A 27,113-nucleotide genomic window follows, 5' to 3' on the forward strand; every position below is an offset into this window, starting at 1 on the left:
AAAATGAGACTATACATTACTGTGCCTCAGAAAGTAGGGAATGAATTATCTTTTCTCTTGGTGCAACGAGGCCCCACAAATCCTAATCCCACTTGATGTTCTTTCCTACACCCAAACTGGCAGAGTTCTGCCTGTGCATAATCGTATGCTGCTGGGGGGAAAAGGAGACCCCCTTATGAGAAGCTGTCCAGGTACAGAAACCGGATATGAGAGCAGCTTCCATCTCCTAATGTCTGCTAGGAGGCTAAGCAGGATGTGAATGCCATTCAAAGGGCAAAGTTTATGCCATCTCTCTCCCTATGTAGGAGAAGTTACATGCCTCATTTTCCCTCTAACTTTCACAAAGTTCTAGAAGGGGAAAAAAAAATCTGACATTTAGGACTTTAGACACTTGGCTTGGATATTTTCTCCAGAGTTAAACTGATGGCAGTTGGAAAAAATAAATGTATCAAGAGGCATCAGGCATACACAATTATTTTCACAACCCAAACTAAATAAATGTCTTAGTGGGCAAAGAAAATGTCAAATGTTTGTCAAAAAATAATCCTGTTCAGAAATTTGCCATGAAAAGCTTGAGATGAAACGAAAAACGGTTAAAGATACTTGAACTGATTCGTTGCTGATGCAACAGTTCTTGCTAGATGTATTTCACTCATGAATGATAAACCATTTTTGGTGGAAACAGTCTATTCCTAGAATCCAGACAATGCTTCATGACTGTGTTTAATTAACTCACATTTCACCTCACAAACAACGTAATGGGATTCTAAATAATTCCTTTATGCCTTTTTCCCATTATGTATAAAACTCACTCGAAATTTGAACTAAGATTTCATTACTGGATAATTTTGCTGTGCGGTATTTTCTTAATCACAGTCTTTTCAAACCTTTATATTTTAGTTAAATATGCATAGGTTTTGTTTCATTAAACAAAAATAGAAGTGATTATTTCACTACAGACTTCATTTCAGGTGATTATCTTTAATTTGATGAAAGGCAATATTTATAAAGTTGCCATTCTTTGTGCACAGGTAATTCAGTGGTAATAAGTGTCAGGGAATCTCATCTCCTTGGAAGCGACGCATATGATTATTCATTTGTTCATTCAACAGATTTTATTTATTGGGTGACTACTGTGTGCAAGGCATGATGCTATGTGTGCAGAGACCACAAACTGTAGTTTGGATTAAATACTTGAAATTATACGAAGTGATATTTATCTGCACATGTGAAGCAGAGCCTCCAACTATAAACTGCCCACATTTTGTTTTCTAGGCTTTGTTAAACATGTGCCTTTTCTCTTCTTTAAAAAAAAAAAAAAAAAAGTCAATTTGGCTCTTTGGGCACCTAATTTAAAATCTCCATTGGTGGTCCTGTGACTCTGTGACTGCTGAAGCTTGAGATGGGATGCACAACCCAATATTCCTATAAGCCCACCCATGCCCCCTCCCTGCCCAAATGTGTCTCCTTCTTAAATCCACCAGAAAGCAGTGGCTCTGTTCAGAGCCTGGCTTGCTTTGTAGGTCGTGAAAACTGCGGGATGGGATGTCAGATCCACTGGGGCTAAGAGCTGAAGCCAACCAACATCCTGGAAACAAAAAGACTTGCCTGTCTGGTGATCTAAAGCCAAGAAGTATACAGCTGAGAGAGATCCTGCACATTATGTGGTTCTGTATCCTTTTTTTTTAGATGATGAAATGAGACTCAGGGAGGTAGAGGATCTGCATACAGAAGTCTGTGGTAACTAGTAGCTTAAATCTAAACATAGCTTTGTATCAACGACTGGATCAGACTCACAGACCCCATACCTAAATAATTCTTATCACGCATTAGGTCCAAACAGGCTGGGGGAGGGGGCTGAGAATCGGTGTTAATTATTGGTACCATACCAGCTGTCCTGCCCACTAGGCGTAACAAATACCATGATATGTCTGGGAATTTGAGCCCATTAAGTACTAGGCTGTGTACAAATCTGATGATGGAAACTACTGAAATAAGAAAATACTAGAATTCCGTCTATCACCACCTTCCCTATAGTTTCGAGTGTGCAATCCTCAGTACAAAACACGGTGAGGTCCCGGTTCTGCTACCCTTGGCGAGGCTCCAGGAAGAGCCTGACTCTCCAGGGAGAAACAAAATCTGCATATCTTACGGCAGCCCTAGGAGCATCTGGCACCAACCGTGAGAGGCGCTCGAGCGAGACTTCTCACTTGCCTTTGTGCCGGCACTGCCTCCGGCGGCCCTGTCAGTCAAGGTCTCTTCCTTGTGCTCTCTAATCCCCTGCGTCCCTTGGGGGGCTCCAGAGGTTAAAGTCGAGGGCTGTGGGAAGCTCGCACAGCCCAGAAGCACCTCCACGAGGCCACTCCCAACTGAGCGCTGGTTCACCTCGCGGGCCTCCCCGCCCGACAGCAAAGCCTGCGTGCTGGCACTCGCGTGCTTCTCGTCCCTAGTTTCACCCGGGACTTGGCCCGGTTCACCCGCGGCAGCCCAGCTCCCTGCTAAACTCCCAGGCCTAAGCTCAGGGGCCTTCACCCGGCCTTCCCACTGGCTCGTCCTCCTCCTCCAGAGGCTACGCCCTTCCTGGGAACTGCACTCCGCCGCCAGGCACCGCAGGCTGGGGCGGCGGGTGCCTGGCTTCCAGCCGGAGGTTCCCGGGGATGCTCCCGCCCCCACCGCGCCTGGCCCAGCCCGAACCCCTAACGGCCGCGCGGGGAAGCCTTCCCCTCCGCGCTGTAACCGGCCCTCCCTACCATCGCGCGCCAGGCTGGTGGGTGGGCGCGTGGGAAGGCGATAACCCGGCCTTGAACCCCAGACCCTTGAAAATAATTCACCATGCCAATAATTCAACTGGACGGGAAGGTCAAAGGCGAATAGGACGGCCCGCCTTGTAGACTGGAGGAGGGTGATGCAATGGGTCAGGAGGGAATGGCGTGGGCCGGGGGACACCAAGTGATCACGGGGGCGGGGGAGGCTCGGATCTGCCGCTCGGCACAGAGGCGGCGCGGGCGGCCGGCCTGCAGCTCGCAGAGGAGGCCCGGCGACCGCCCGCCGGGTGCTGCCCGCGCAGCCAGCGCATTCCAGGCAGTAGGCGTCACGAGCGCCGCGGCTGCTTGCGCTCACTTTACTCTCTTCCCAAGCGCGGAATCCGCCCGTAACTGCGTTGCTTTGGGGATTTTCTCCCACCTCCCACCACCCTCTCCGCGCTCCTCGCCTACCCACCAAGCAGCAGGTTAGATCCTGGAGGGGCGCGCTCGCATCCGAGAGCCAGTTGATTCCAAGGGGGCACACGCATGCCCCCGACATTTGGCCTTCCCGGCCGCCCCGAGACAACTCGGGCACAGCTCCGCGGCCACCCGGCTACAAGCATTTTCTACCACTGGGTCACCCCTCGGGCAAAGAGCGCCCTTCTCTTCCCACAGCTTTCCCCCCGACCCAATGTCGTTCCCCCACTCAGAAGGGACACAATTTTCACCCAGCAGGGAATCCCTCGTAAGAAGCAAAGTTAAAGGAGCGGCGCAGAGCGAGCGCTGGTGGCGCGCTGGCCCGTGCTGAGAGCGTGCCAGGCGCGGGGTCCCGCTACCCGCCGCGCACCCGTGAGCGGCTGGAAACCCGCCCGAGCGCCACGCGGGCCGATGACTCTCTTACCCGAAGTGTCCCACAGGCTCAACTCTATTCTTTGTGTGTCGATTTCAAAACTGGCCGTGTAATTCTCAAACACCGTAGGGACGTAATTCTGGACAAGATGGACAGGGGAAAAAATGAGGGCAAAGAGGTTATATTAAGATGCACGACATCCGCAGAACACCCTCTGATAATCGCCTCCCCACTCTCCAAGTGAAAAACGAAACCCCAAAACCCGCATCCACCAGATCTCACACTGAACACGCGGACCCTTTCCGAAACCTCTAACTTCCCTCTCGCCCCACCCGGATCCCCCAAGACCCGAGGATCCAAATCTCCCAACCCCAGATTCTGCACACAGGACCGAACAAGTTTCAGAAGCTAGCAGCAGAACGTGCAGGCGCATCCCAGCCCCTCAACGCTTCCAGCCCACTTTCCCTTTCCGGGCAGTCTAACCAGGGGGAAAGTAGTAAACGGTGAGAAAGACGGCCGAAAAAAAGAAAAACGGGTGGAGGGGGGAAAGTCAGGGGACACCCACCTCGACGCGGGGATCCCCCGGGCCGCCCCCCTCCTCGCAGCCCCGAAGGGCCACACTCACCTCGGGGAAGCAGTCTTTGGCGAAGACGTGCAGCAGCGCGGTTTTCCCACACTGACTGTCTCCCACCACTACTATCTTGCATTTCACGTTCTGATTAGGATCCATGATAGATTTACTGGATAATTTCTGGCTGGCTCTTCTCTCCTTCATTGATCTTGCCTTATTTTCTCTCGAAACAGAAATCTTCACTTAAGAGGAAAAATATATATATATTTCTCTTTCTATAAAAAGCAGATATATAAAAATAAATCGCAAGGCTGGTGGGAACCCCTGAAGCGCCGCGCAGACGAGGAGCGCTAGAGGAGCAAGCTCGTTCCTCTCCTCCGACAAGTTTTATGCCTGACTCCACACGGCGCTTCCCAAGTCCAATTCCGATCCGACTGCTTTGTTTCACGCTCTCTGCGCGGCTTTATACGCCCGGCCTTCCAATCCTCTTTCTCAATGAGAGAAGGAAACTGATCCGCCTCCTCCCCTTTTATGGAGCCTGGGAGCGAGCGCCGTCTGGCTCCTCGCAGAACACGTAGACAATGCGCCCTCTAGGGTGACCATGCGGGATCGATTTCCACACCAAGGCTCTGCGACGACTTGAAGACCCCAACGACGCTTTGCTGAAAGATGGGACTGTACAAGTCAAGGAGGAGGTGGGAAACTGAATTGTCTGTGCATATTGATTTTTATCAGAATTTCTTGAAAAAAACGTTTTTATAGGGGCTGATCTACGGAAGCCTCAAGATGAACATTTATGAAAGCAAAAACATTTCCTGCCCAACACAGAAGGGTGGGGAAGGGTTAAGTGGCTGCATTTTCTTAGAAAGTGTTTTGTATCAGGTATATAGGCCATGGAACAATAGCTAAGCCGGGTTACTTCCGATGCCGGAACTGGCTTGCCTGGGTCACAGCAAGAGTGGCTTCTGAAACCAGTGAGTTCCAGTGACTCAGGAGGAGAGAGAAAGGTTTTGAGGAGAGGGAAGGGGAGGTGGGAGGGGAGAAGAAAGAAAAGTGGAAGATGCTCATAACTGAGTGACCAAAGCCACTGGAAACTCAATCCTACTGCACTAGGGACCTAAACACACAAGGTCAGCCATTGCCCCTGTCAGTGAGAAGAGGGGGTAGGAGGGATTCTGATCCTGCCGTTTAATTCCTTTATCTGTAGCTTCCCTTTCTCTGAAATCAAAGCACCCTAGGCTGGACCCAGAAAATAGAAACTTGCTTAGCTGAAAAATGCACGTACAACCCTTCACTCCCTCTCCACCTCACCTCCACATCTACCCCCTACCCACCCACCTGAAAGTCTCAGAGAGGACTAAAAATGGCCACACGTTTGTTCTCTCTACCCTATAAAAAAGTCCTTCTTTTCTCATCTTCATTTCCTGTGCTTCAAGTGATCAGGAGGTTTCACCTATTTTTAAAATTTTTATTGAGGTATAGTTGATTTACAGTATCATATGTTTCAGGTGTACAATATAGTAAATCACAATTTTTAAAGATTATACTCCATTTATAGTTACTATAAAATATTGGCTATATTCCCTGTGCTGTGCAATGTATCCTTGTAGCTTATTCATTTTATACATATAGGTTGTACCTCTTAATCCCCTACCCCTGTATTGCCCCTCACCACTACCCTCTCCCCACTGGTGACCATTAGTTCGTTCTCTATATCTGTGGGTCTGCTTCTTATGTTATATTCACTAGTTTGTTTTATTTTTTCGATTTCACATATAAGTGATATCACAGAGTATTTGTCTTTCTCTCTGACTTATTTCACTCAGCATAATGCCCTCCAAGTCCATCCATGTTGTTGCAAATGACAAAATTTGCAGAGGTTTCACTTATTAAATTGTATTAAGGACATTGGCCAAAAAAAAAAAAAAAAAAAAAAAATATAGGTTCCCCCATGGACACTTCTAGGTTTGTAAAAGAGAAGAAGATGAGGTGAAAAACCAGAAAGTTCAGTATATGGGGAATGAAAAGGCACAATGATAGATGGTTAAAAGCATACATGTAAGTATCAACCCTAGGACCATGAAGACTCAGGGATCTAAGGATGGTCTCTTCTTCCTTTCAGAGTAGAGAAAACTGGAGCCGCTCGAAGGAAAACTGACTCAGTGTGTAGGGCTGTGTTCATACATACACAGGGCTGACTCATAGAAAAGGGGATCGCTGGCCCTGCTCAGGTTACTAAAGCAGCACTGGCCAAAGTTTGCTCTGCAGAAAGTGTGCTCACAAAAAGCGTCCTGCATCCCAATTAGTGATTGAGACACTGTGCCCTTATCAACCCTTGAAAATGTGCCAAGCACTTTGACATATTACAAACAGTAAAAAGCTCTATAGAAAGGTAGCATACCTAACGTAGTTTAACCCAGCATTCCTCAAAAATACTTAAGCACAGGAAACTTTGATCTAATTATTTACTTGTTTGAGAAGCAATGGACATAGTGGTTGGGGGCAGGAAATCACAAAGAAGTGTATCCCTGTGACCTTGGATAAGTTACTTAACCTCTCTAAGCCTCAATTTCATCATCTGTAAAATGAGAGTCACAATAGTAATGATGAGGAAATGCAAGTGGAGTTTGCAGAATAGTTTCTGGCACATTAAAGAATCCTCCACCTACTTTATATTTCACACAGAACTCTTATTTTCACTTCTCAGAACTGTTGAACATATCTTGGGAAATTCTGGCCTCATTAGTGGACTCATTAATTGGAGCTAAGAGAATAGATCCACCCTTTTTTTTTTTCCTCAGAGTTTTAACTTAGGAAGTTGCTCCTTTCCGGAAATATGATTTGACCTTCCACATTCCTGAATTGATATAGTTTATGTGGTTAAGCTGCTCTAACTAGCAATAGTTATGAATTATTAGTATTTGGCTGACAATGAATAAGATGAGCATGTAATTTATCATATAAGCTGGGAGCAAAAGGGGGTACCACTAATGGTCAGAACAACAGTTGTAAACAGGGTCTGGCTCAGGCAAAATGAGAGACCTAATCACTTTAATGAATAATCTGGAATCATAGACTATTTTTGGAAATCAGGTGACCTGAATCTCCAGGAATCTGCCAGTTGCTGAGTGAAATTTTTAAATTTTTTAATTATATTTATTTAAATAAATTTATTTTATTTATTTAAATAAATTTATTTTATTTTTGGCTGCATTGGTTCTTTGTTGCTGTGCACAGGCTTTCTCTAATTGCGGCGAGTGGGGGCTACTCTTCGTTGTGGTGCGTGGGCTTCTCATTGCGGTGGCTTCTCTCGTTGTGGATCACCGGCTCTAGAGCGCAGGCTCAGTAGTTGTGGCGCACGGGCTTAGTTGCTCCTCAGCATGTGGGATCTTCCCGGACCAGGGATCGAACCCATGTCCCCTGCATGGGCAGGCAGAGTCTTAACTACTGCACCACCAGGGAAGTCCCTGCTGAGTGAAATTTAATGGCTGTGTAATAAGGTAGAAAACCAACTGCCTGAAGTCACCAGGCTTTGAATCCCTTTAGGGTAAGAATTATTTCCTTGTCTTCTTTGAGTCTCTACTACTCACTGTGTAGTAGATACTCAATATATTTAAAAAATTCATTTAGCATTTAGTTCAACAAATATTTATTAGGCACCTGCTATATTCCAGGCACTGTTCTAGAAACTGTAGATATAACAGTAAACAAGCCAGCCTGCTTGCTGCTCTCACAGAGTACATATGCCAGACAAGAGATAGACAATAAAGAAGTAAGCAAGTACACAAATAAGGATGAATGTGCCAAGTTCTATGAAGACAAAACAGGATGGCATGATGAAGCGTAGGAAGGTGGGGATTAGACCCAGGGGCCTGGCAAGGCCTCTCTAAGGAGGATGAGTCTTTAATGGTGAGAACAAATCAACCTTGAGAAGGTCCACTGGAAGGTAAGGGAACCGACAGTGAAAAAGTTATATGCAGAGAAGAACTCAGCAGGTGGAAGAAACAGAAGGAAAGCTGGAGTCAGTAGGCCCACTGAAGGAGGGGGAAAATAGATAGGAGAGCAGAAGAAAAAGGGCAGGAGCTAATAAATGGGCCTTGGAGATTGGTTCACAGAATTTGGATTTCATTCTAAGGGCAATATGTAGTCAGACACAGGAAGGCTTGAAGCAGGGTAATGACTTGATTATTTGAATGAATGGCTCCAATTCTAAGTTTGCAGCTGTCACTCCACTAACTATGACTTTGATGACACTGCTTATCTTCAATGAGATTTTCAGATCTAAATGATACCTAAAGTCCTAGAAAAGACGAAAATTTTAGATTGCAATGAAAGGTTTTCCCTAAGGAAAACATTCATTTGGAAGGAGTGCAGCCCCATCTAGGGAATCATACATTACCTAATGTCCCGTCTTTTGTCTTTTGTTATTCTTCTTGTTTCCTATTACTCTCTCCTTTCTCTAATTACCCCTAAGTTCAAGAGAAGAGAAAAAATAGCAAACATTTCCATATGGATTGGTTACTACTTCGTGTGCATTCAGCTTTCAGCTGCCCTAAGAAGTCTGAACTTAAGAATTCTTTCCTCTGTGGTTAACAACCCTCTACTTACTAGAGGGAAGCACCCCCTCCCATAGAAACTGCATCCTGTCTGACACAAAACAGGTTGATTCCAGGCCTGGAGAGAGGGCTAACTGAGACAGAATAGCCATCTAGGGATGGCACAGACCTGATAAACAACAACAGCTCTGTGTTCTTTCTATGAGCACTGGCCTACAAGTCAGGACATTGGCTTTTAGTCCCAGCTAAACTAAAGCACTGTCTGACCTTGGACAAACACTGACTGAATTCTTTTCCTTAGTTTCAACCTTACAAGACAATGATAATATCTGCTTCCTTTAAGTCCCACAATAAGGCTGCTTAGAAGATCACATGCCCTCTACTTTCTAACATTCTTCTTTAGGAACACACGTCAGGCATCCCCTCCCCCTCCCTTTTCAGGTTCAGTGTATTTAGGGAGGTCTGGGCTCACAGTGGAATATTTAAGGCATAATCCTACTTGTTTATTCATGCTTGCCTGCCTCTCCTCAGACGCCAGCAGAAGTGTTTGAAGGAGCAAGTGTGCCTTGAGGAGAAAGCCCTGGTCTCTTATAAGCATTGTCAACGGAGCAGAGATAACATTAAAAACAGAAAATGTGCATGATGCTTTCACAGACGTTATGTCAGAAAATATGGATATGAGTCACAGGCATCCTCTTTGAGAATTCAAGAGATGGTGCGTATGAAATAGCTTCAAATACGTGAAGTTCAATATAAAATAACAGCAGGAAATAAAGCAATAAAAAGAAATAAAATAAAATAACAGCAGGGTGTAAATTTGTGACCTGCTCTGTAGTGAAAGGTGCCACTTTCACAACTGTCCCTTTTTTGAGATGGTTAACTCAGCTGGCCCTTATATAACATCAACCAAACAGGAGGCGGGGTTTTTTTTTGGAGAAAGAGGAATTGAGGAAAGAAGACTCATATAAGTCAATGGATTGAACTTGTTGTTTGGGAAGAATCTGTTCTCTTGGAGAGGAATCTTTTCTTTTATTTTCTTTTAAAATTATGGCTGATTGTCCTGTCAAGGGCATTGCAATAAGCTGTGTAGGCTGTTTGGTAAGGGTGCTTCGGTCTGGGCTGTAGAATTTGGTCCTGTTTTTCCTCCTTAATGCTGACTGCTAATATGATTTACTGCTGCTGTGTGGAGTTAGCCCTCCCCCTTTAGCTGACAGGAAATGACACAGCTGTGTGAATTTGGAATAATAAGTCATTGCCCAACTGATCATCCTTTTCTCTGTTTACAGCAAATTTGACAAAGAATTTGTTGCATACTTTAGAAATGCAGGTCCATAATTTTGGTTCTGTATATCAAAGGGTACATATCACCATTTCCAACTGCCTCTTCCAAACTTCAGTGTCATTGATTCCTAATGACATTTCTTTTATAATTCAGGATTTCCTAGGGGGTAGAACAAACAAAAGATTAACATTTGAAGAATTAATACAGGATGATAAGCCTTATTGATACTACTAAACATCCAAATATACTCTATATCAATTTGTCAGTGCAATATGAAAACTATTTAAGGAACTTCCCTAAGAAAAAACTTTAAAGAATGAGTTCTTTAGAAATTGTTGTCTTGGAAAAACATTAGTACATTCAAAAGATACACCATTTTCAGTGTTTTAGGAGTAGTCAAAGGAAAGCAAAGATTATTACTGAACACTAATCAGGCCATCTTTCAGAGACTACCAGAGCTTCATTGCCAATCCGATGAAACATACAGAGCTGAGTTACTTATGGCAATGTCCATGGTCAAGGGGCATTCAATATTTTATTTTATTTTACTTTTTTTTTTTTTTTTTCTTTTGCGTTACACAGGCCTCTCACTGTTGTGGCCTCTCCCGTTGCAGAGAACAGGCTCCGGACGCGCAGGCTCAGCGGCCATGGCTCACGGGCCCAGCCGCTCCGTGGCATGTGAGATCCTCCCGGACTGGGGCACGAACCCGTGTCCCCTGCATCGGCAGGCGGACTGTCAACCACTGTGCCATCAGGGAAGCCCCTTATTTTACTTTTTAAATTAATTTTTATTGGAGTATAGTTGCTTTACAATGTTGTGTTAGCTTCTACTGGCATTCAGTATTTTAATCCAAGCCTTAAAAGATGGAGTCACAGATGCCCTATCAAATTTCTGGAAAAATCCTTTGTGAAAATTCTTGTCACTTATGTTGAAATACTTTAAGAAAGAAAATGTGAAAACTTCTTTGAGGTTAGCATTTGTTTACTGAAAAGGCAGTAGTCGTTAGATCAAATGTATAAACAAAACACTCAGTAACCACTACTTTATTATTTCTGAACTCAAATGAGGAAACAGGAAATAATTGACTAGAACAACTTGAAATGAGTCATTAGCTTAGGCAAAGACAAAGACAGACAGTAGACTTTAAAGTTAAATAACCTCAATTTGCTGATACTACTCTTGAGACCAGCAGCTCTCAATTTATGTTTAGGCAGAGGGCTACTATTTTAGTAAATAAAACCTATCAACCAACAAAAAAATTCAGATGTTCCCTGGAGGACCTGTGCCCAGAACTAGAAGTCAAGTTGCAACAATTTTGATAACATATCTATAAAGAGATGTCTAGGTCTGGTACTCTGTGTATAATATTTACTTAAAAATTGAGTGCCTTAGACGGGATTACATTAGATCTTGAATCATGCGTGACCCATGAACAAGGACTATAATGGATCACTAGTGATCCCAGACGCAGAATCTGAGAATCACTGCTCCAGACCAGTTTTTAGGGTCAAAAGATGTTTCCTGTTGACAACTGATTTGGCTTCAGCAGAGTGGATTTAGTACTTCAGATCATAAGCTCAACTGGAGAGGCAGAGCTTACAGAAGAGCTTATGACTGTAAAAAATATGACAATATCAATTCTCTCTTCTTTTTTGTTGCAGAAATGAGAGCAAAATTATTTCATTTGCTTTCATTGAATTACTTGGTATGTCTTATCCTAGAAGATCCTTTCAGTTAAATATTCTTTATTTCCAGGGTGTAAGCTCAAACCCCAAATTTTCTTCTTTCCTTTGAAGGAAACCTCTTTGAGGGAAGAGGGCATCCTGGAAAATATACCCCAAATGCTCAAAACAGTACTCAAGAATATCTAAGATAATGCAGGTCCGGATAAGGTCTTGCAACCACCGATTTTTGAAAACATATATAAAGGAGAAGAAAATTATTCTTTATTCCCTGGCCAACAAGACTCTTGCCTTCTATAAACATCTTCTAGTCTTGAGGGTCCTCTGGGTCCTCCTTCTCTTCTCTAACTTTCAAGGAACCCTCTCTGAACGGCACCGCTTTTTACCAGTGCTGGCTATTACACACTGAGTGCTTTGAATGTGATTACGAACTGACTGTTAGCGCCTTCAAACTGTCCACATAAGTAGAAGTCAAATGACTCACCACAATCTGATCCTGGCCCTTATCCAAGACTTTTCTGTAGGTCACATCATTGTCACCAAACCACTACAGACTGGCTATAGGTTAAAAGAATGTGTAAACATTACGATGCAATGTCTGTTAACTAGCAAGATATGTAAGTTGTGTGTGAAAAAAAACAAAAAACAAACCCCTGTCCTGTTCTTTAAGGGCGTAGAGGAGGTCCTAATTCATCGATAATATAATTCTCCTTAATTTTAACTCAGAGCAGAAAGCTACCATCAGCACACTGTATGTAATCATTGATCTTAATAAATATTTACTGAGGATTTATGCCAGGACACTTTGTTTTGGCTTATAGCCTCCATGCTGCTTCTGAAAATGCCCCATGGTGCTTCCACACTGTCACAGCAACGCTATGGAATCAACCCAATGACTGCTCTCAGGAGTACACCATGTCATCGAGTCCCACGTATAGATGTCTAGATTCATGTTAGATGAGGTCGCTAAAGGCTCTTAACACGTTGGCACCAGGGCAATTAATGGTGGTTCATATATAACTAAAACAGACATTTGCAACCAAATTTTGAAGTACATCATAAATCTTGGCATGTTGAGAAAAGAAGAAAATTAGGGAAAATATGAATGTATTTCTTTTTATTAAAAAACATGAATTAGAAAGAAAGGCTAATATTAGTATCCTAAAGAGAGGCTTATTTATTATGATGTACAATGGAAGGCATTCAACTTTGACTCATTTTCCAGAACAGCTGACTAGCTGTTGCCCAATTAATACATTCTGGAAACTTTCCAGAAATGATCCTTTCCATATACATTTACGAATTCATAGTTTTACTCCCCACCTCCCGGCCGAGTTCTCAGTTTGTATTTTCAGCAGTCTTGGTGAGTGCTACCTGGCCTACACTTCTCAGTCTGAGGGCCTGGGAAGTCAGGTCAAAAGAGTCGGAGCAAAGAGAATCAGCAGACTTTGCAGTTCTCTGGAGCTTACCTACTGAGCCATCCATGGACTGCAAGACCTTTTGGGGCCTCCCAAATTGACTGGTGCTGACAGGATTTCTCACAGCGCTCTGATACACACCGACGTGAATGACTAGAGACTATGAGAACAGCAACTCTGACCATGAAAATCTCTTTCTGTAATAGTCCAAAATGTCTGGGTGCAAGAGTAAAAGAGGAAGTCTTTCTGAGGGTCAATGATTTGGGTAATTCCAGGCCCCCAATATCCACTGTTCCCACACACACAGCCCTGCAAAGCTTTTAGTACCATGAGGAAAGTCAGTTTGTATTAAAATATAAACAGAGCATTAGACGGCAGACCCAGTCTCCAAAGGAAATCTGGGAGACAATCATGGTCCCTAGGTTTTCTAAAATTACACAGGAGTAAAAACAATGAGGTTATAGTTTGGAGGGCAAAATTTTCCTTACATCGTGAAAATATAAATGACCCTCACATTTATTTTTAAAGCCCAATAAAATTACTATGTTTAAACTCAATGCAAATGAACGGTTGTGTTCGCCTCATGGTTCAATTCAATGATTCACTGCATTCCCCTCTCTGGTCTTAAAACCTCTATGGAGAAGTGGCTGGAAGAAACTGAAATGCAGTTCCTTGCGATGAAACTCTTTCTCAGTTGTGAGCCAGCCCTAGAGGCTTATGGGCTCAGGCACAGTTACTCACTCTTTCGTTTCTGGTCTAAATCTGGTTCCAGTATCTATCAGAGAAAGTCTTAAAGGGACTGAGGGAGACTGGAGAGCGTAAGCACTGATGGGCCACTGAGTTTGACTTTGAAAATGGTGGGTAATTGTAAGTGTGAGAGGCATCCAGATATAATGACTTCATACGGTGTTGGGAATATGGATATTTCGGCTACCACTAACTAGCTTGGTGATCATGGGCAAATATTTAACCTCTCAGGGTGTCAAGTTCTCCACCTGTAAAATTAGAGAGCTGACCTAGATGATGTCTGAGATCTTGGACAGCTTTAAGGTGCATGGCCTATGACTCAGATTGTTTTTTAGATCAGTGGGAAGAACTATGTCCCCATTGCCTGCCTTCCTTTCCATCAGCCTATAGCACTTGGCTCCCAATGTAGGGCTACAAATTCAATTTCTTTAACATAGATACTCTTATTCAGGTTATATATTTCTCCTTGTATCCATTCTGGAAATAATGTTTCTCAAGGAATTTGTCCATTTCATCTATGTTGTCAAAATTGTTGGCACAGAGCTGTCCATAGTATTTTCTTCTCCTCCTCCCCCTCCCCCTCCTCCCCCTCCCTCCTCCACCTCATTCACTGGCTGAGGCCGAGGCATCCCACACAATCGGCAGGCACTATGTTTTATTCAGCCACTCTACACCTAGCACCTGACCAAAAAACCTCATGTCCTATATGTATATGTTGAACGAATGAATCATTGATCCCTGGTCTCATCTGAGGACCAATTCTTGCCATGTTTTCTAGTTTCTTTATAAAAAAATTTGGTGGATTATCAAGGAATATTGTTAGTATTGTTTCAATTTTAAGAAAATGTTTTCTCATATGAAAACATGTCAGACTTCTTTGAAGAAACATTCCCCTCTAAGGTATGGTTTTTAGAAGAATTATATGTTTGATCAACTAAATCATCTTTTTAAAAAAGCTGTAAAATCTTTGCATTGACTGAGGTATATAATTCACAGAAATACTAATTATTATACATAATAACAAACCTAAGTCAATATTTCCAGGAATCATGTCTTGCTAGCAACAATATTAATAATGAGTTGACATTGTCCAGACATACATAAATGATATTAAACAGAACAGTTCCTCTCCTTTCCCTTGAGGTTCTTATAATACTTAAAGAAATGAGACATAAATAAGAAGTCTGAAATAGGAGACATTTTGGGAAAGGACGTTGTATTATTCTTTTCTAGTTTCTTCTCTTATTGTCTTCTGTTTTTATATTCCCTTTTGTGGCTCTCACCCCTTGTTTCTCTGCTTTTGTCTATTTTCTCCCTTCTTTGTTTTAGTGATATTAAATATGCCCCCAAATTCTAGCATTTACTGAAATCAAACTGCACTTTTTTTCTTTCCTGGTAATCAGATCCAAATAACCTGGAGAAGAGTCATATTTTTCTCAAATATTGATACAACTACCACCCAATCAACTCCTGTGACCTGGGATCCCCATCCAGAAGAAAGAGATACTCTAGGGCTCACATCTAGGGCTCCTGGCAGGTAACTCAATAAATCATAGCCACCAAATTCTCTGTAAAGAATATTTGCTTCCCACTCCCACCTATAGACATAAGAATATCCTTTGGGAGTACCAAGGAGAATAAATAACAAATGTACGGGTCGCTACGAAATACTTTTCATTCATGATCTCATTCAATTCTTTCAACAAATCTGTGAGGTAGATGTTATTATTATCATCCCATTTTACACTAAAAAAGACTCTGAAGTTCAGAGAGATAAAATGACTTCCCCAAGGTTACTCACCTAGTAATTATGGCTCACCGGAATTACGGCTCCAAGTAGCCACAACTCTATAATTTGTGATCTTTCTACCACAGCAAAAACAAATCTCCATAACAAGAGTAGGAACAGGAATAGAAACAGTGACAAGTAAAGGAACACAATCTAAACTTAGGGAGCCTTATAAAACCATGATGTGGTTGAAAAATCCTTCATGGAACTTCTTGCTGCCTCATTCCACCTACCCTTCTCCTTCAAACCGAATGTGCATAAACATCTTATATAGCGAAAGTTGTCCTAGTGGGAAGAGTCACCAACTGCTCATTGGCCACTCTATCCAGAAGTGACTAATATTCTAATCAGGCAGCAGTCTGTGAGTAGGCTCTCTAATTCAGGCCCTTATCATCTCTTGCCTGGACAATTCCGAAAGCCTCCTAACAAGGCTTCATGCCTCTGGTCTTGTCCTCCTTCAGTCCATCCTCCACACTATTACCAGTAATGTTTCTGAAGTACAGATCTGTTCATGCTCTTCCCTGCTTGTGATAGTCCTTCTTTCATTCTTGATTTTGGTATTTTCTTTTTTCTACCTTTTGTTTTTGATTAGTTTTGATAGAGGCTTCACTTGTATTCACTTTTCAGAAGAACCAACTTTTGATTCTTCCAAATGTTAATTTTATTATTATTTGACTTCTTTTATTTCATTGACTTCTGCTCTCTTTATTTTTTAATTAAAAAAAGTATTTATTTTTATTTATTTATTATTATTATTTTCTTGGCTGCATTGGGTCTTCATTGCTGTGTGCATGCTTCTCATTGCGGTGGCTTCTCTTGTTGCCGAGCACAAGCTCTAGGCACGTGGGCTCAGCAGTTGTGGCTCGTGGGCTCTAGAGCGCAGGCCCAGTAGTTGTGGCACACGGGCTTAGTTGCTCTGAGGCATGTGGGATCTTCCTGAACCAGGGATCGAACCCGTGCCCTCTGCACTGGGAGCGTGGAGTCTTAGCCACTGGACTGCCAAGGAAGTCCCTTAATTTGCTTTTATTTTTCTAGAATTTTAAGGTGGAAGGGTAGATAATTAATTTTAGAGGTTTCTTGTTTTTCTAATATAAATATTTAAAGCTATGGATTTCCTTTTAAACATTCTATCAGCTGCATCTTACAAATTTCAATACGTTGTATTTTTTATTGTTCCATTCAAAATATTTTCTAACTTTTCTTGTGACTTCTTCTTTGGCCAATGGGTCATTTAAAAGTATTGCCTAAAATCCAAATATTTGGAGGAATTTATTGATACCTTTTTCTTATTGATTTCTAATATAATTCTGTTGGGATCAGATAAAATACTCTGTGATTTCAATCCTTTTAAATATATTGAAAGTTTTTAATAGACTAGCATATTGCCTTTTTTGTTTAATATTTCACGTGTGCTTGAAGAGAATGTATATTCTGCATCTGTCAGATGTCGTATTCTATAAAAGTCTATTAGGTGACTTGTTAGTGTCATTCAAATCTTCTGCATTGTTATTGATTTTTAAAAAATTTATTTGTTCTATCAATTGCTGAGAGTTGGCCGTTAAAGTCGCCTGTGATGATTGTGAATTTATCTATTTCCCTATTTAGTTTCGTCAATTTTTGTTTCATGTACTTTGAAGCTTTTTTATTAATTGTATTACATTCAAAATTGTCATGTTTTTGATAAATTCAATTTTTTATATTATAAAATATCTCTCTTTATCTTGGATAATACTTATTATTTGAAGCCTACTATGACATAAATACAGTCACACTAGCTTTCTTATGATTAGTGCCTGGATAGTGGTTTTTTGTGTTTTTGGTTTTTTTTTTGCGGTACGCGGGCCTCTCACTGTTGTGGCCTCTCCCGTTGCGGCCGGAGGACAAGCTCCGGACGCGCAGGCTCAGCGGCCATGGCTCTCGGGCCCAGCCGCTCCGCGGCATGTGGGATCTTCCCGGACCGGGGCACGAACCCGTGTACCCTGCATCGGCAGGCAGACTCTCAACCACTGCGCCACCAGGGAAGCCCTGGATAGTGTTTTATTCCCTACCTTTTTACTTTTAAACTGTTTGCAACTCTATATTTAAAGTGTGCTTCGGGACTTCCCTGGTGGTCCAGTGGTTAAGAATCTGCCTTCCAATGCAGGGGATGTGGGTTCCATCCCTGGTCGGGGAACGAAGATCCCACATGCTGCAGGGCAACTAATCCCGCGCACCACGATGAAGAGCCCGTGTGCCGAAACTAAGACCTGACACAGCCAAAAAATAAATAAATTAAAAAAAAAGTAAAGTCTTACATATATATAATTTAAAAAAAAGTGTGCTTCATATTGGCGGCATATAGTTGGGTTTGTATTATTATCTGTTCTGATAATTCTGTTTTTAATTGGAGATTATATTTAATATAGTAACTGATATAGTTCAGTTGGCTATGATTTTTTGGTTGCTTTTGTTTTTTTCATTTTCCTGCCATGTTAAGTTTCCTTTTGTCATATATCTTCTAAACAGGTTTCTAGGTGTCATCCTATCAACTTGGGCTGCTTTTCTATCTCTCAAAGGAAGTAGATCAATAGAACATATACACACTAAACCTAGTCAAATAAACAGGGACGTGGAAAATAAGTCAGTTGGGAACACAGGTTCTAGGATGAATCACACAACTCACGGTCATTATGCAGAAAGGACTTATTAGAGGATCAGTGTCAATACTGGTGGTAGTTGTCTGGGACCAGCACCAGGCCTGATACTGCTGAATATTTTCTTTGGTGATTTGTAAAAATTATTATTAAGGGAGTAAATGATGTATTGCCGGGTGGAAAGGCTGGCCAGTCCATGGTTGCCCAGATTATAATAATGAAATACTACGTTGGAGGAATAATGAGTAGCAAACAAAGTGAGTGTTAATCAGGTAAATCTTCAGCTGATACACAAAGCTAAAAATATTCTAAGCTAATAAGGATGAACAAGATTAGCAGGAAAAAAGTCTTGAGGTTAACATGAATAAGCAAATGATTCTTTTACCACTGAAGTCCAACAATTTAAAAATATTGTGAGACTAGGATTCAGAAATAATAATAAAGCAAGTCACAGTGATGACCTAACTTCTATAATTAGCACCAGTGTGCTATGTCCAGTTCTAGATTCCCTAATTAACCTGGGAGAACTGGATAGATTTCAGGGAAGCATCAGAACTTTGGTTTTAGAGCTAGACCAATAGTCAGAGATAAATCTGTCCAAACTTCACATTTTACTGATGATGAATCTCAGAAAGGTTGAAGTGTTTTATCCAAAGGCACACACTTAGTTTGTGGCAGAATTGTAACTAGAGCCTTAACTTTTAATCCTTTGCCTACTGCTCTTTCCAGCTCTCCAATGAACTAGGGATTTTGAAATGAGAGGAGATGAGGAAAGATGCAGGGAAGTGAGATTATTCATTAGAGCGAAGAAAATGTTTAGATTAGATACAATACCTATCATCAAACCTATGAGAATTTCTTATTTAAAAGATGATGACCAGACACTCTTCATCTCCTCTAACCAGGGACTTCATTCCCACGGATGACTGAAGGAAAGGAAATGCACAATAAAGTGCTACAGGAGGAATTTAGGAAACACAGAGCGAGAAGCATTACTTATTAGTGTGGTGGCTCACAGTACCTGTTCCCCAGAAGTCTGATTTCTTAAAATTCAAATATGTTTCACCTATCTAAAATGGTAATTGCTACAGATGGGAGGACCTTTTTCAAGATCCCTAAACTTCCACACTAGATCATTTTTATCTGCCCTTATTGTGTGCCTCTTTATCAGTCTCTTGCGAGATCTTATTCCAAGAAAGAGAAATAAAACTTGAAACCAATTAAATATTCTTGTTCTTAGTACCATCCAATACCATTCCCAGAGTGAGCTGACTCCCTGCTGAGCCTTTATTGTAAGATTGCCACTTCTACTATAAACTACAGGGTTTTGGTGTTAGGTGAGACAGTCTACCTAAGCACGCCCTTGGCTGACCAAAATGTACTCGCAAGAGCTACTGGAAAGTATGACCCCACTTGTCAGCAGCAAATGGAATTCTTCTTAGTTAATATTATGGCAAAATGTTAAATTGTCAAGTTGTGAATTGTTCGAGATAACAATTTATTACCAGCTTACTGGGTAAATAAAAACCTGGATACTACAAACTGCATGAAAAACTACAATTAAAAGTCATTGCCTGTAGTGGATTTTGCTTATAAGGCCAATACTTTTTAAACGGAAAGCAAGTTCAAGTAACATTAAAATCTGTATTACATCATTTCAGACATATAGACTTGGAACAACCTGCATGATCTTCTTAGAAATTCAGAGATTGATTTTTGTTGTTACTTCACTCTCCTGTGCTACAGATAAAACAACATCACATCTTTGATAGTTGAAAGTAAGTTGAAATTCGTTTTTAGGCAAGTACTTTCAGTCAAGAAAAACAGCTGTATTTTAGTTTATATCAAGGTTGATTCTTTTTCATTATGCAGGAGTGTTTACAAATGATTTGACAAAGGTCACACAACCAAATCATTATTTTTCTTTAAAGAATGCACCTCTGTAAGAGACAACAAAATGAGAACCCGTCAAAGAAAGTAAATAAGTTTACTTCTCTTGAACATACATGAGGATCATTTGACTTGTCCACATCCCAGATAATTTACAAAGGAAGAAAACAATTACACTATAACACCCAGCTGTTTGGAATGGCTTTGGTGTTTTTAAAAACATCTCATATTTCATGTTGTTTTCCATAGAGTAGTATGCACCCATTATAGGACATTATAAAGTATTTTGCTATCCCATGGAGCCTGTGCCATACATTTTTTAGGCCCAGTCATATTCTCCATATATATAGAGAGGAGTTATGTGTAGTGGACTGGGTAAGAGCTTGAACAATGGAATCTGAGAAAGCTGGTTTCATATCTGGATTCTATTTACTTCCTGTGAATGAACACTGTGGGCAAGTCACTTAACCTTTAGCTTCTCTGTGCTTGGGGATGATTACTCAGTTACACCCTTTTGATTCTAGTAACTGGGAGGGAAGGTAACGTTCACCTCTGACTTCTGTATTATTATTATTGTTTTGCTTGTCCCTATGCTTACTCACTGTGAGAGAAGGCAGAACAACCTGTAGAAGTCCAAGAAAGCTGGTAGTGACGACACTGAAGCCCTATAGGACACCCCACAGTATTCTCCATCCTGGAGGGAACACCAGTACCTTTCTCTATCTTGGACAGAATGAATCTTAAGACATCATCTTGAGTGTCTGTAAACATCAATAGATAGACTTTGCCACCGTTTCATTTAAAATTACACATGTGGTATACATTACCTGAATATTAATCAGAGTGATACCAGAGTCAGACCTTCCCTTTTGCAACCCAATAGGGAGTTAGAGTTAGATGCCATGATTTCCAGAAAGCCAAGCATTCCACAAAGAATAGCACTAGAGCTATTCTGAGGACTCCCATGGACCTCTATGGCATATTTTATTCATTTCTCTGTACCTTTAATAAGTATGGAAAATGTCTTAATTAGCTTGGGCTGCCATAACCAAGGAGCACAGACTACGTGTCTTAAGCAACAGAAATTTATTTTCTCATCGCTCTGGAGGCTGGAAAGTTCAAGATCAAGGTTCGAATGGGTTCTCTTTCTGGTGAGACCTCTCTTCCTAGTTTGTACATGGCCATCTTCTTGCTGTGTCCTCACATGGCCTTTCCTTTGTGTGCATGAAGAGAGAGAGAAAGAGAGAGAGACAGAGACAGAGACAGAGAGACAGAGAGACCTCTTCCTCTTCTTCTAAGGTCCTCAGTCCTATCAGACTAGGGACCCATCCTTGTGACCTCATTTAACTTTAATTACCTCCTTAGGGGCCTGTCTCCAAAGACAGTCACATTGGGAGTTAGGGTTCAGCATGTGAACTTGGGGGCACAATTGAGTCCAAAGTAGACAATAAATAGGGAGATTTACTGGCATTGTCTTAATTTCTTAAAGCATTTTTATGAAAAAGGCAATTATTTAAATGTATAAGTAAATGTGATTTGATTTTCTTTTACCTTTGCTAGATTTTTTAAAGGTAAAATACGTTTGTATCTTTGCTCGACTTTGCTAGACTTTTATATTTATGAAATATATTTCAGATATTTCCTAAATCTGAAAATGACCTTGTTATATCACTAGCTGTTGGGTTCAGAAGATCACCATAGTCTTATAAAGTGTCTTGAGAAAAACCATGCAGAGAGCAAAAGACATTAACGTCATATTATAAGGCTAGAGAGATTGAGTACAGCGCCTCCAATGTAAAACTCATACAACTGAGGTCTAAAGAAAATCACAAATAAGTAACTGAGACACCTCTGCAACCTTGACCAGCCTTCTGACCTCACTGATCTCACTCATCCACAATCCTTCTTGCTCCTATCCCAGTTCTTTTAAAGTCCAGAATTAAATGTAAAACTATTCTGTGGATCCAAGGTGTAACCCGAACCTATAGCTGAAGAAATTCTTGTGCCTGTGTAGTGGTGGCACAACTTTGACCTTACAAATTGATCCAATAAATCTGAATTTCAAAGTGAGTAGAGATTCCTAGGAATTCTGTAGGTCATAAGATGACCTTATTAAGGAGAATAAATAATGTAATAATATACAGCCACGAAGAGAAAGACATCAACTCCGGACTGAAGCAATTTATTTAACACTTGAAGTTGTTGGCATATTTAACAATCATCAGATAGACCATAATACTGATAAAGCATTATATGGGTTAATTTATAAAATGTATTCTTAGCAGTTATCTAATAAACAACATTTGTCATTGATTGAGTACCTACTGGCATAATTGCTTTGCTTTCCAAATTGAGACAATCTTCCAATGTCACATAAAGTATTTCAAACTACTATGAAACATACATTCATTTGCTCATAAACTGAAGATTTTATAACAAGGGCAAAATAATTAAAATTTTAAAAACAAAATCATAGTTTTTAAAATATTTATTTATTTATTTGGCTGCGTCGGGTCTTAGTCGTGGCACGCAGGATCTTCATTGCGGCATGCGGGATCTTTTTTTTTTTTTTTTTTTAATTGCAGCATGTGGGATCTTTCAGTCACGGCATGCTAACTCCTAGCTGCAGCATGCCAACTCTCAGCTGCGGCATGCGGGATCCAGTTCCCTGACCAGGGATGGAACCTGAGCCCCCCGAACTGGGAGCATGGAGTCCTAGCCACTGGACCACCAGGGAAATCCCCAAATTATAGTTTGTTTGTTTGTTTGTTTTTTGCAGTACGCGGGTCTCTCACTGTCGTGGCCTCTCCCGTTGCAGAGCATAGGCTCCGGACGCGCAGGCTCAGCGGCCATGGCTCTCGGGCCCAGCCGCTCCGCGGCATGTGGGATCTTCCCGGACCGGGGCACGAACCCGTGTCCCCTGCATCGGCAGGCGGACTCTCAACCACTGCGCCACCAGGGAAGCCCTAGTTTTTTTAAAGGTAGTAAATATTTTATTATATCCAAAATTATTGAGTTCCAGTGTAGTGAAAGCTGTCAATTCACTCCTTAGTATGGATCAGACATGGGGGGTGAGGAGATAACCAAACAGAAAGGAAAGAAAAGTCCTAAATAAAAGCTTGTCCTTGCAGAGAGTCACTCAGGTCTCCCTTGGCAGTGCTGAAATCCACCTGACCTCAGCACATTAGTTCACTTAACTTCCACTTCTCTCTTGCCCCAGCCTGAGTTCCTCAGTGAGACGGGCAGAGAGAAGGAACTCTCCACGTGAGCAGTGAGTTGTGAAATACTTTTGCTAATAACAGTGTAGGTGAACGCCTGGCTCAGAGGGGGTTAAATCATGGGCACGGAGCATCCCTACTTTGGGTGGAAGAATCTCAGTGATGTGACTGAGCCCAAGTGTAATGCAAACTGCCGAAAAGCAATAATTTAAACTTACACCTTTAACTTTGTTAAATGAATGATCTAAAATCTCCACCCCTCTGAAAAAAATAAATTAAGCAGTGTGAATCTGCTGTAGGCAACTGCAGTGATTACATGGGACATGTGGTTTGGGATTATTTGATTTAGGAACAAATTGTATGTGTGGACTGTTCAACACTCAGGAAGTATTATGATTGTCCTAGGACATGTTCACTATTATATGGTATCAACGTATATCAGAGAAAGCCAAAATCTCCACGGGAGGAAATCAATTTACAATTCATAGGTGCACGTGTCCAAATAAAGTGATAAAAATTTAAACATGCTTTCTTTTAGGTCTTATAATAGTAAAGTTCTCCATTATAAAATTTCCCTAAATGCTACTTATAAAGAAAATATTGTCCTATAGGCCAAGTGCAGGAGATAAAATGAACTATATTGAAAAAAAATCAAGATTTTCTTGATACAACGGCAACAAACCTCAAGAAACCAAAGAAACAGAGGCCTCATTTAATCTAAAGAGAGAGAAGACTGATGGCTAAAAACAACCAGGTGCTAAATTCAGTATTCCTGTTGTGGTTATGAAGATTGTAAAGAAGAATCTATAATCTCATGCTTTTTTAAAATTTGGCTAATAAGCATGCATGCATGTTTGTGTACATTTCAAGTCTTCCCTTTTATTAAGACTCAGGTTCAGCTCCTGCCTCTTTTCTTTACGTGGATTTGTCTTGTAACATGGAGTATAAGACTCTCTCTAGCAGACACCGTACAACTATGTCTGCTGTGGCACACATCTATCTTGAGCAGTCAGCACACCAGACCAGCCTATCAATGAGGACCCTTCTCTCTGGAAGCCAGAGTGCCCTTTACGAATTGATTTTTACTAGAGAACTGAAGGGTAACCTTCCTGGGAGAATTGATTCTTCTCACCTAGGAGAGATGACTCTTCTGGAGAAGAGTTTGCTTTCTCTGGGCTGCTCTTCTGACTTTGAACTAACAGAATTATTTGAAGAAGCCCAAAGCATCACCAGTTTCCACCCACCTCCAGTTCTGAAGATACACCACACAATCACCTAGAGGCATCTCAACGAAGTGAGCATGACTGTCCTAATTAGGCAAGAGTCCTCACTATTAAATATTATTAGACTTAATTTGGTGCCCTAGAAAATTCTCGATGACGTCCATCCCACTAAGGGCAGGGCATTGTAAAACCACAGCAACACGCTCAGAAAACACTTCTACGGTAATGTTTATCAAGTCCCAAACTGTATCATGTGGCGACATAATCTCTAGGGTTACAGAAACACCAACCATTAAAGTTGAAAAGAACTCTGGAAATGTCATCGTCTCTGACCCTGTCACTTTACGGATGAGGAAATAAAGTGGCGTGGTTGATTAGTAAAGAGAAATAAGACTAGATTTTAGGCCTCCTGACTCTTCCAGCCAAGAGCTCTTTACATGATACCGTTGTACATCCTAAAATATGCCAGTGACTGAAAGCACATCTTGAAAGCTGTGATCTCTCAATGTGGCTGTATTGGTGGTGGTGGGATTACAGTACTTAGCTTTGCATTTCTAGTGTTTTAACCTTGAGGAAATCAATCTTACTGCATCTGATTTTTGTTAACTATAAATCAGGGATAATTTTGTCTATCTCATGAAGCTGTGGTGAAGATTTAATAAATATTGAATGACAAGATGCCTTCTGCAAATACAGTGTTAAAATGGACATGACAGTGTTTCTCTAGAAGTTTATCTGTGACTTTTGGTTCCAGATGGTGGATGTACATGTGTTTATCTCTACCCTACTACCCACCACGAAACCCTGTTAAAATAATAGTAGAGAATAAGGAAGATAAAATCCTGTAACAATAAGAAAATGGTGGCCAGGGAGAGGGGAGGTGAGCATCAATAGACTAGATTTTCACAGATTTCTAGGAGACAAACATGGGATGAAGGGCTGGTGGGCAATGAAGCTGACCAGTGGACAGACAGACATGAGTTCATGTGGAGAGACTTATGGCTCTGGCTGGAGACGACTTTCCTTGAAGAACCCTGAAAAGGATTAGGACTGAGAAATGGCAGGTACTATTGAAGGTAAAGAAAGGTGTGGGGCTAACAACAGAGAAATTAAATTCTGAGCACAACCCGACTGATCTTCACTAACAAAACACCTGGCATCAAGGTATCTACTCACCACCACTACCCCTGCTACCGCAACCACTGGAACCAAAGGGCTCTTCTCTAAAGAAACTAAAGGAACTGGTAGAAGTTAGGGCAGATGGTGCTCTCTGTATTCTGCTGTTTAGGGGCACCAAACTATGAGGGTCCCTTGCCTGCCAGTTCCCCCTAGGTAAACATTGCTTGTAGAGAATCCCTATCTCTATACCAGAGCTCAGAGTGAACTTGTGTGTTGCTTTTTTCATTAATATGATAAGGCAACAGAGAAACAGAGGCATTTGTAGAAAGCCTGCAACATGAAAGAGAAAGAAGTAAAGAGAAAAGTTAACTTTAGAGAAAAATAAGAGAATTCAGGAAACAGAGAGAATGAAAAGTCTCTAAATGGCATCCTTAGATAGACTCAAGAGGATATTACATCCATGAAAAGTAAAACAATATGAAAAAAGGAGAGAGGAAAGAAAAGAGCTCCTGGAATTAAAAATTATTGCTGAGATTTAAAAAAAATACAATGTTTATAAGAAAAGGTAAACAATAAAATCTTTCAGAAAATAGAGTCAAAAGAATACAAGAAGGAAAATATGTGAAAAGATTTTTAAAAATAATCAATCTAGCAAGTATATTGTCCAAATAATGAGTTTCAAAAAGAAAGAAAATTAAAATCGGATGAAAAGACATTATTATCAAAAAATGACAGGAGAAAATTTCCTGTAGCAGAACATGGACATTAAGATTGAAAGGGCTTAATAACATCTACACAAAATGAATGAAAAACACATAATCAGGAACTTCAGTGTGAAATTTCAGAACACTGAAGATAAAGAGAAGCTGCTAAAACTTCCAGAGAAAATACATGTATATGTATATATATTTAATGCTCAAAGTCAAGAAGAAAACTCACATACACTTTTTCAACAGCCACTCTGAATGCTAAACAACAAAACAAAGCCTTCGAAGCTGGGAATATGATATACAACCCAGACTAACTATCAAAGAAACATGCTATCAGAATAAACTCTTCTCAGAGACTCAGCCTCCCAAGCTTTCTCCGAAGTTTTTGAGGATATTTGTCAGCAAAGTGAGAGAAGGGACCCAGAAAGAAGAGAAGCAGAAGCTCAAGTAAATGGTGTATCCACACCAGGAGAACAGTTGAAGGAGGTCTCAGAATGCCAGCTGCCCGACAGTCCCACCAGAGCAACCAGGACAGATGGGGAGAGGAAGGAGGCCGTGGAGGGATCACTGCGAGGGTGGCAGCCATGATCCTACAGAGAATAAATGATAAAGGGAGAAGATGATAAAACTTGAGAATATACTGAAGGCAAATGAATCAAGAACGAAAAGAGCACTTACAC

The 27,113-nt window shown here is 41.3% G+C and overlaps 1 protein-coding gene across 1 annotated transcript in view; it reads right to left on the reverse strand.

Moving 5' to 3' along the window:
* The window catches only part of RND3 (Rho family GTPase 3), an 18,453-nt gene extending 13,849 nt beyond the window's left edge, over nt 1-4,604 (reverse strand). The window contains exons 1-2 of the mRNA XM_007445564.1: nt 4,220-4,604; nt 3,646-3,733 (exon numbers count right to left, since the gene is read on the reverse strand). Coding sequence (XP_007445626.1) covers nt 3,646-3,733; nt 4,220-4,369 — 238 coding nt within the window. The 5' untranslated portion in view covers nt 4,370-4,604. The remainder of the gene's footprint in view (nt 1-3,645; nt 3,734-4,219) is intronic.
* Between the last annotated feature and the right edge of the window lie 22,509 nt (nt 4,605-27,113).

This window comes from Lipotes vexillifer, unplaced genomic scaffold (genome assembly GCF_000442215.2).
Source record: "Lipotes vexillifer unplaced genomic scaffold, Lipotes_vexillifer_v1.1 scaffold193, whole genome shotgun sequence".
Lineage (NCBI taxonomy): Eukaryota > Metazoa > Chordata > Mammalia > Artiodactyla > Lipotidae > Lipotes > Lipotes vexillifer.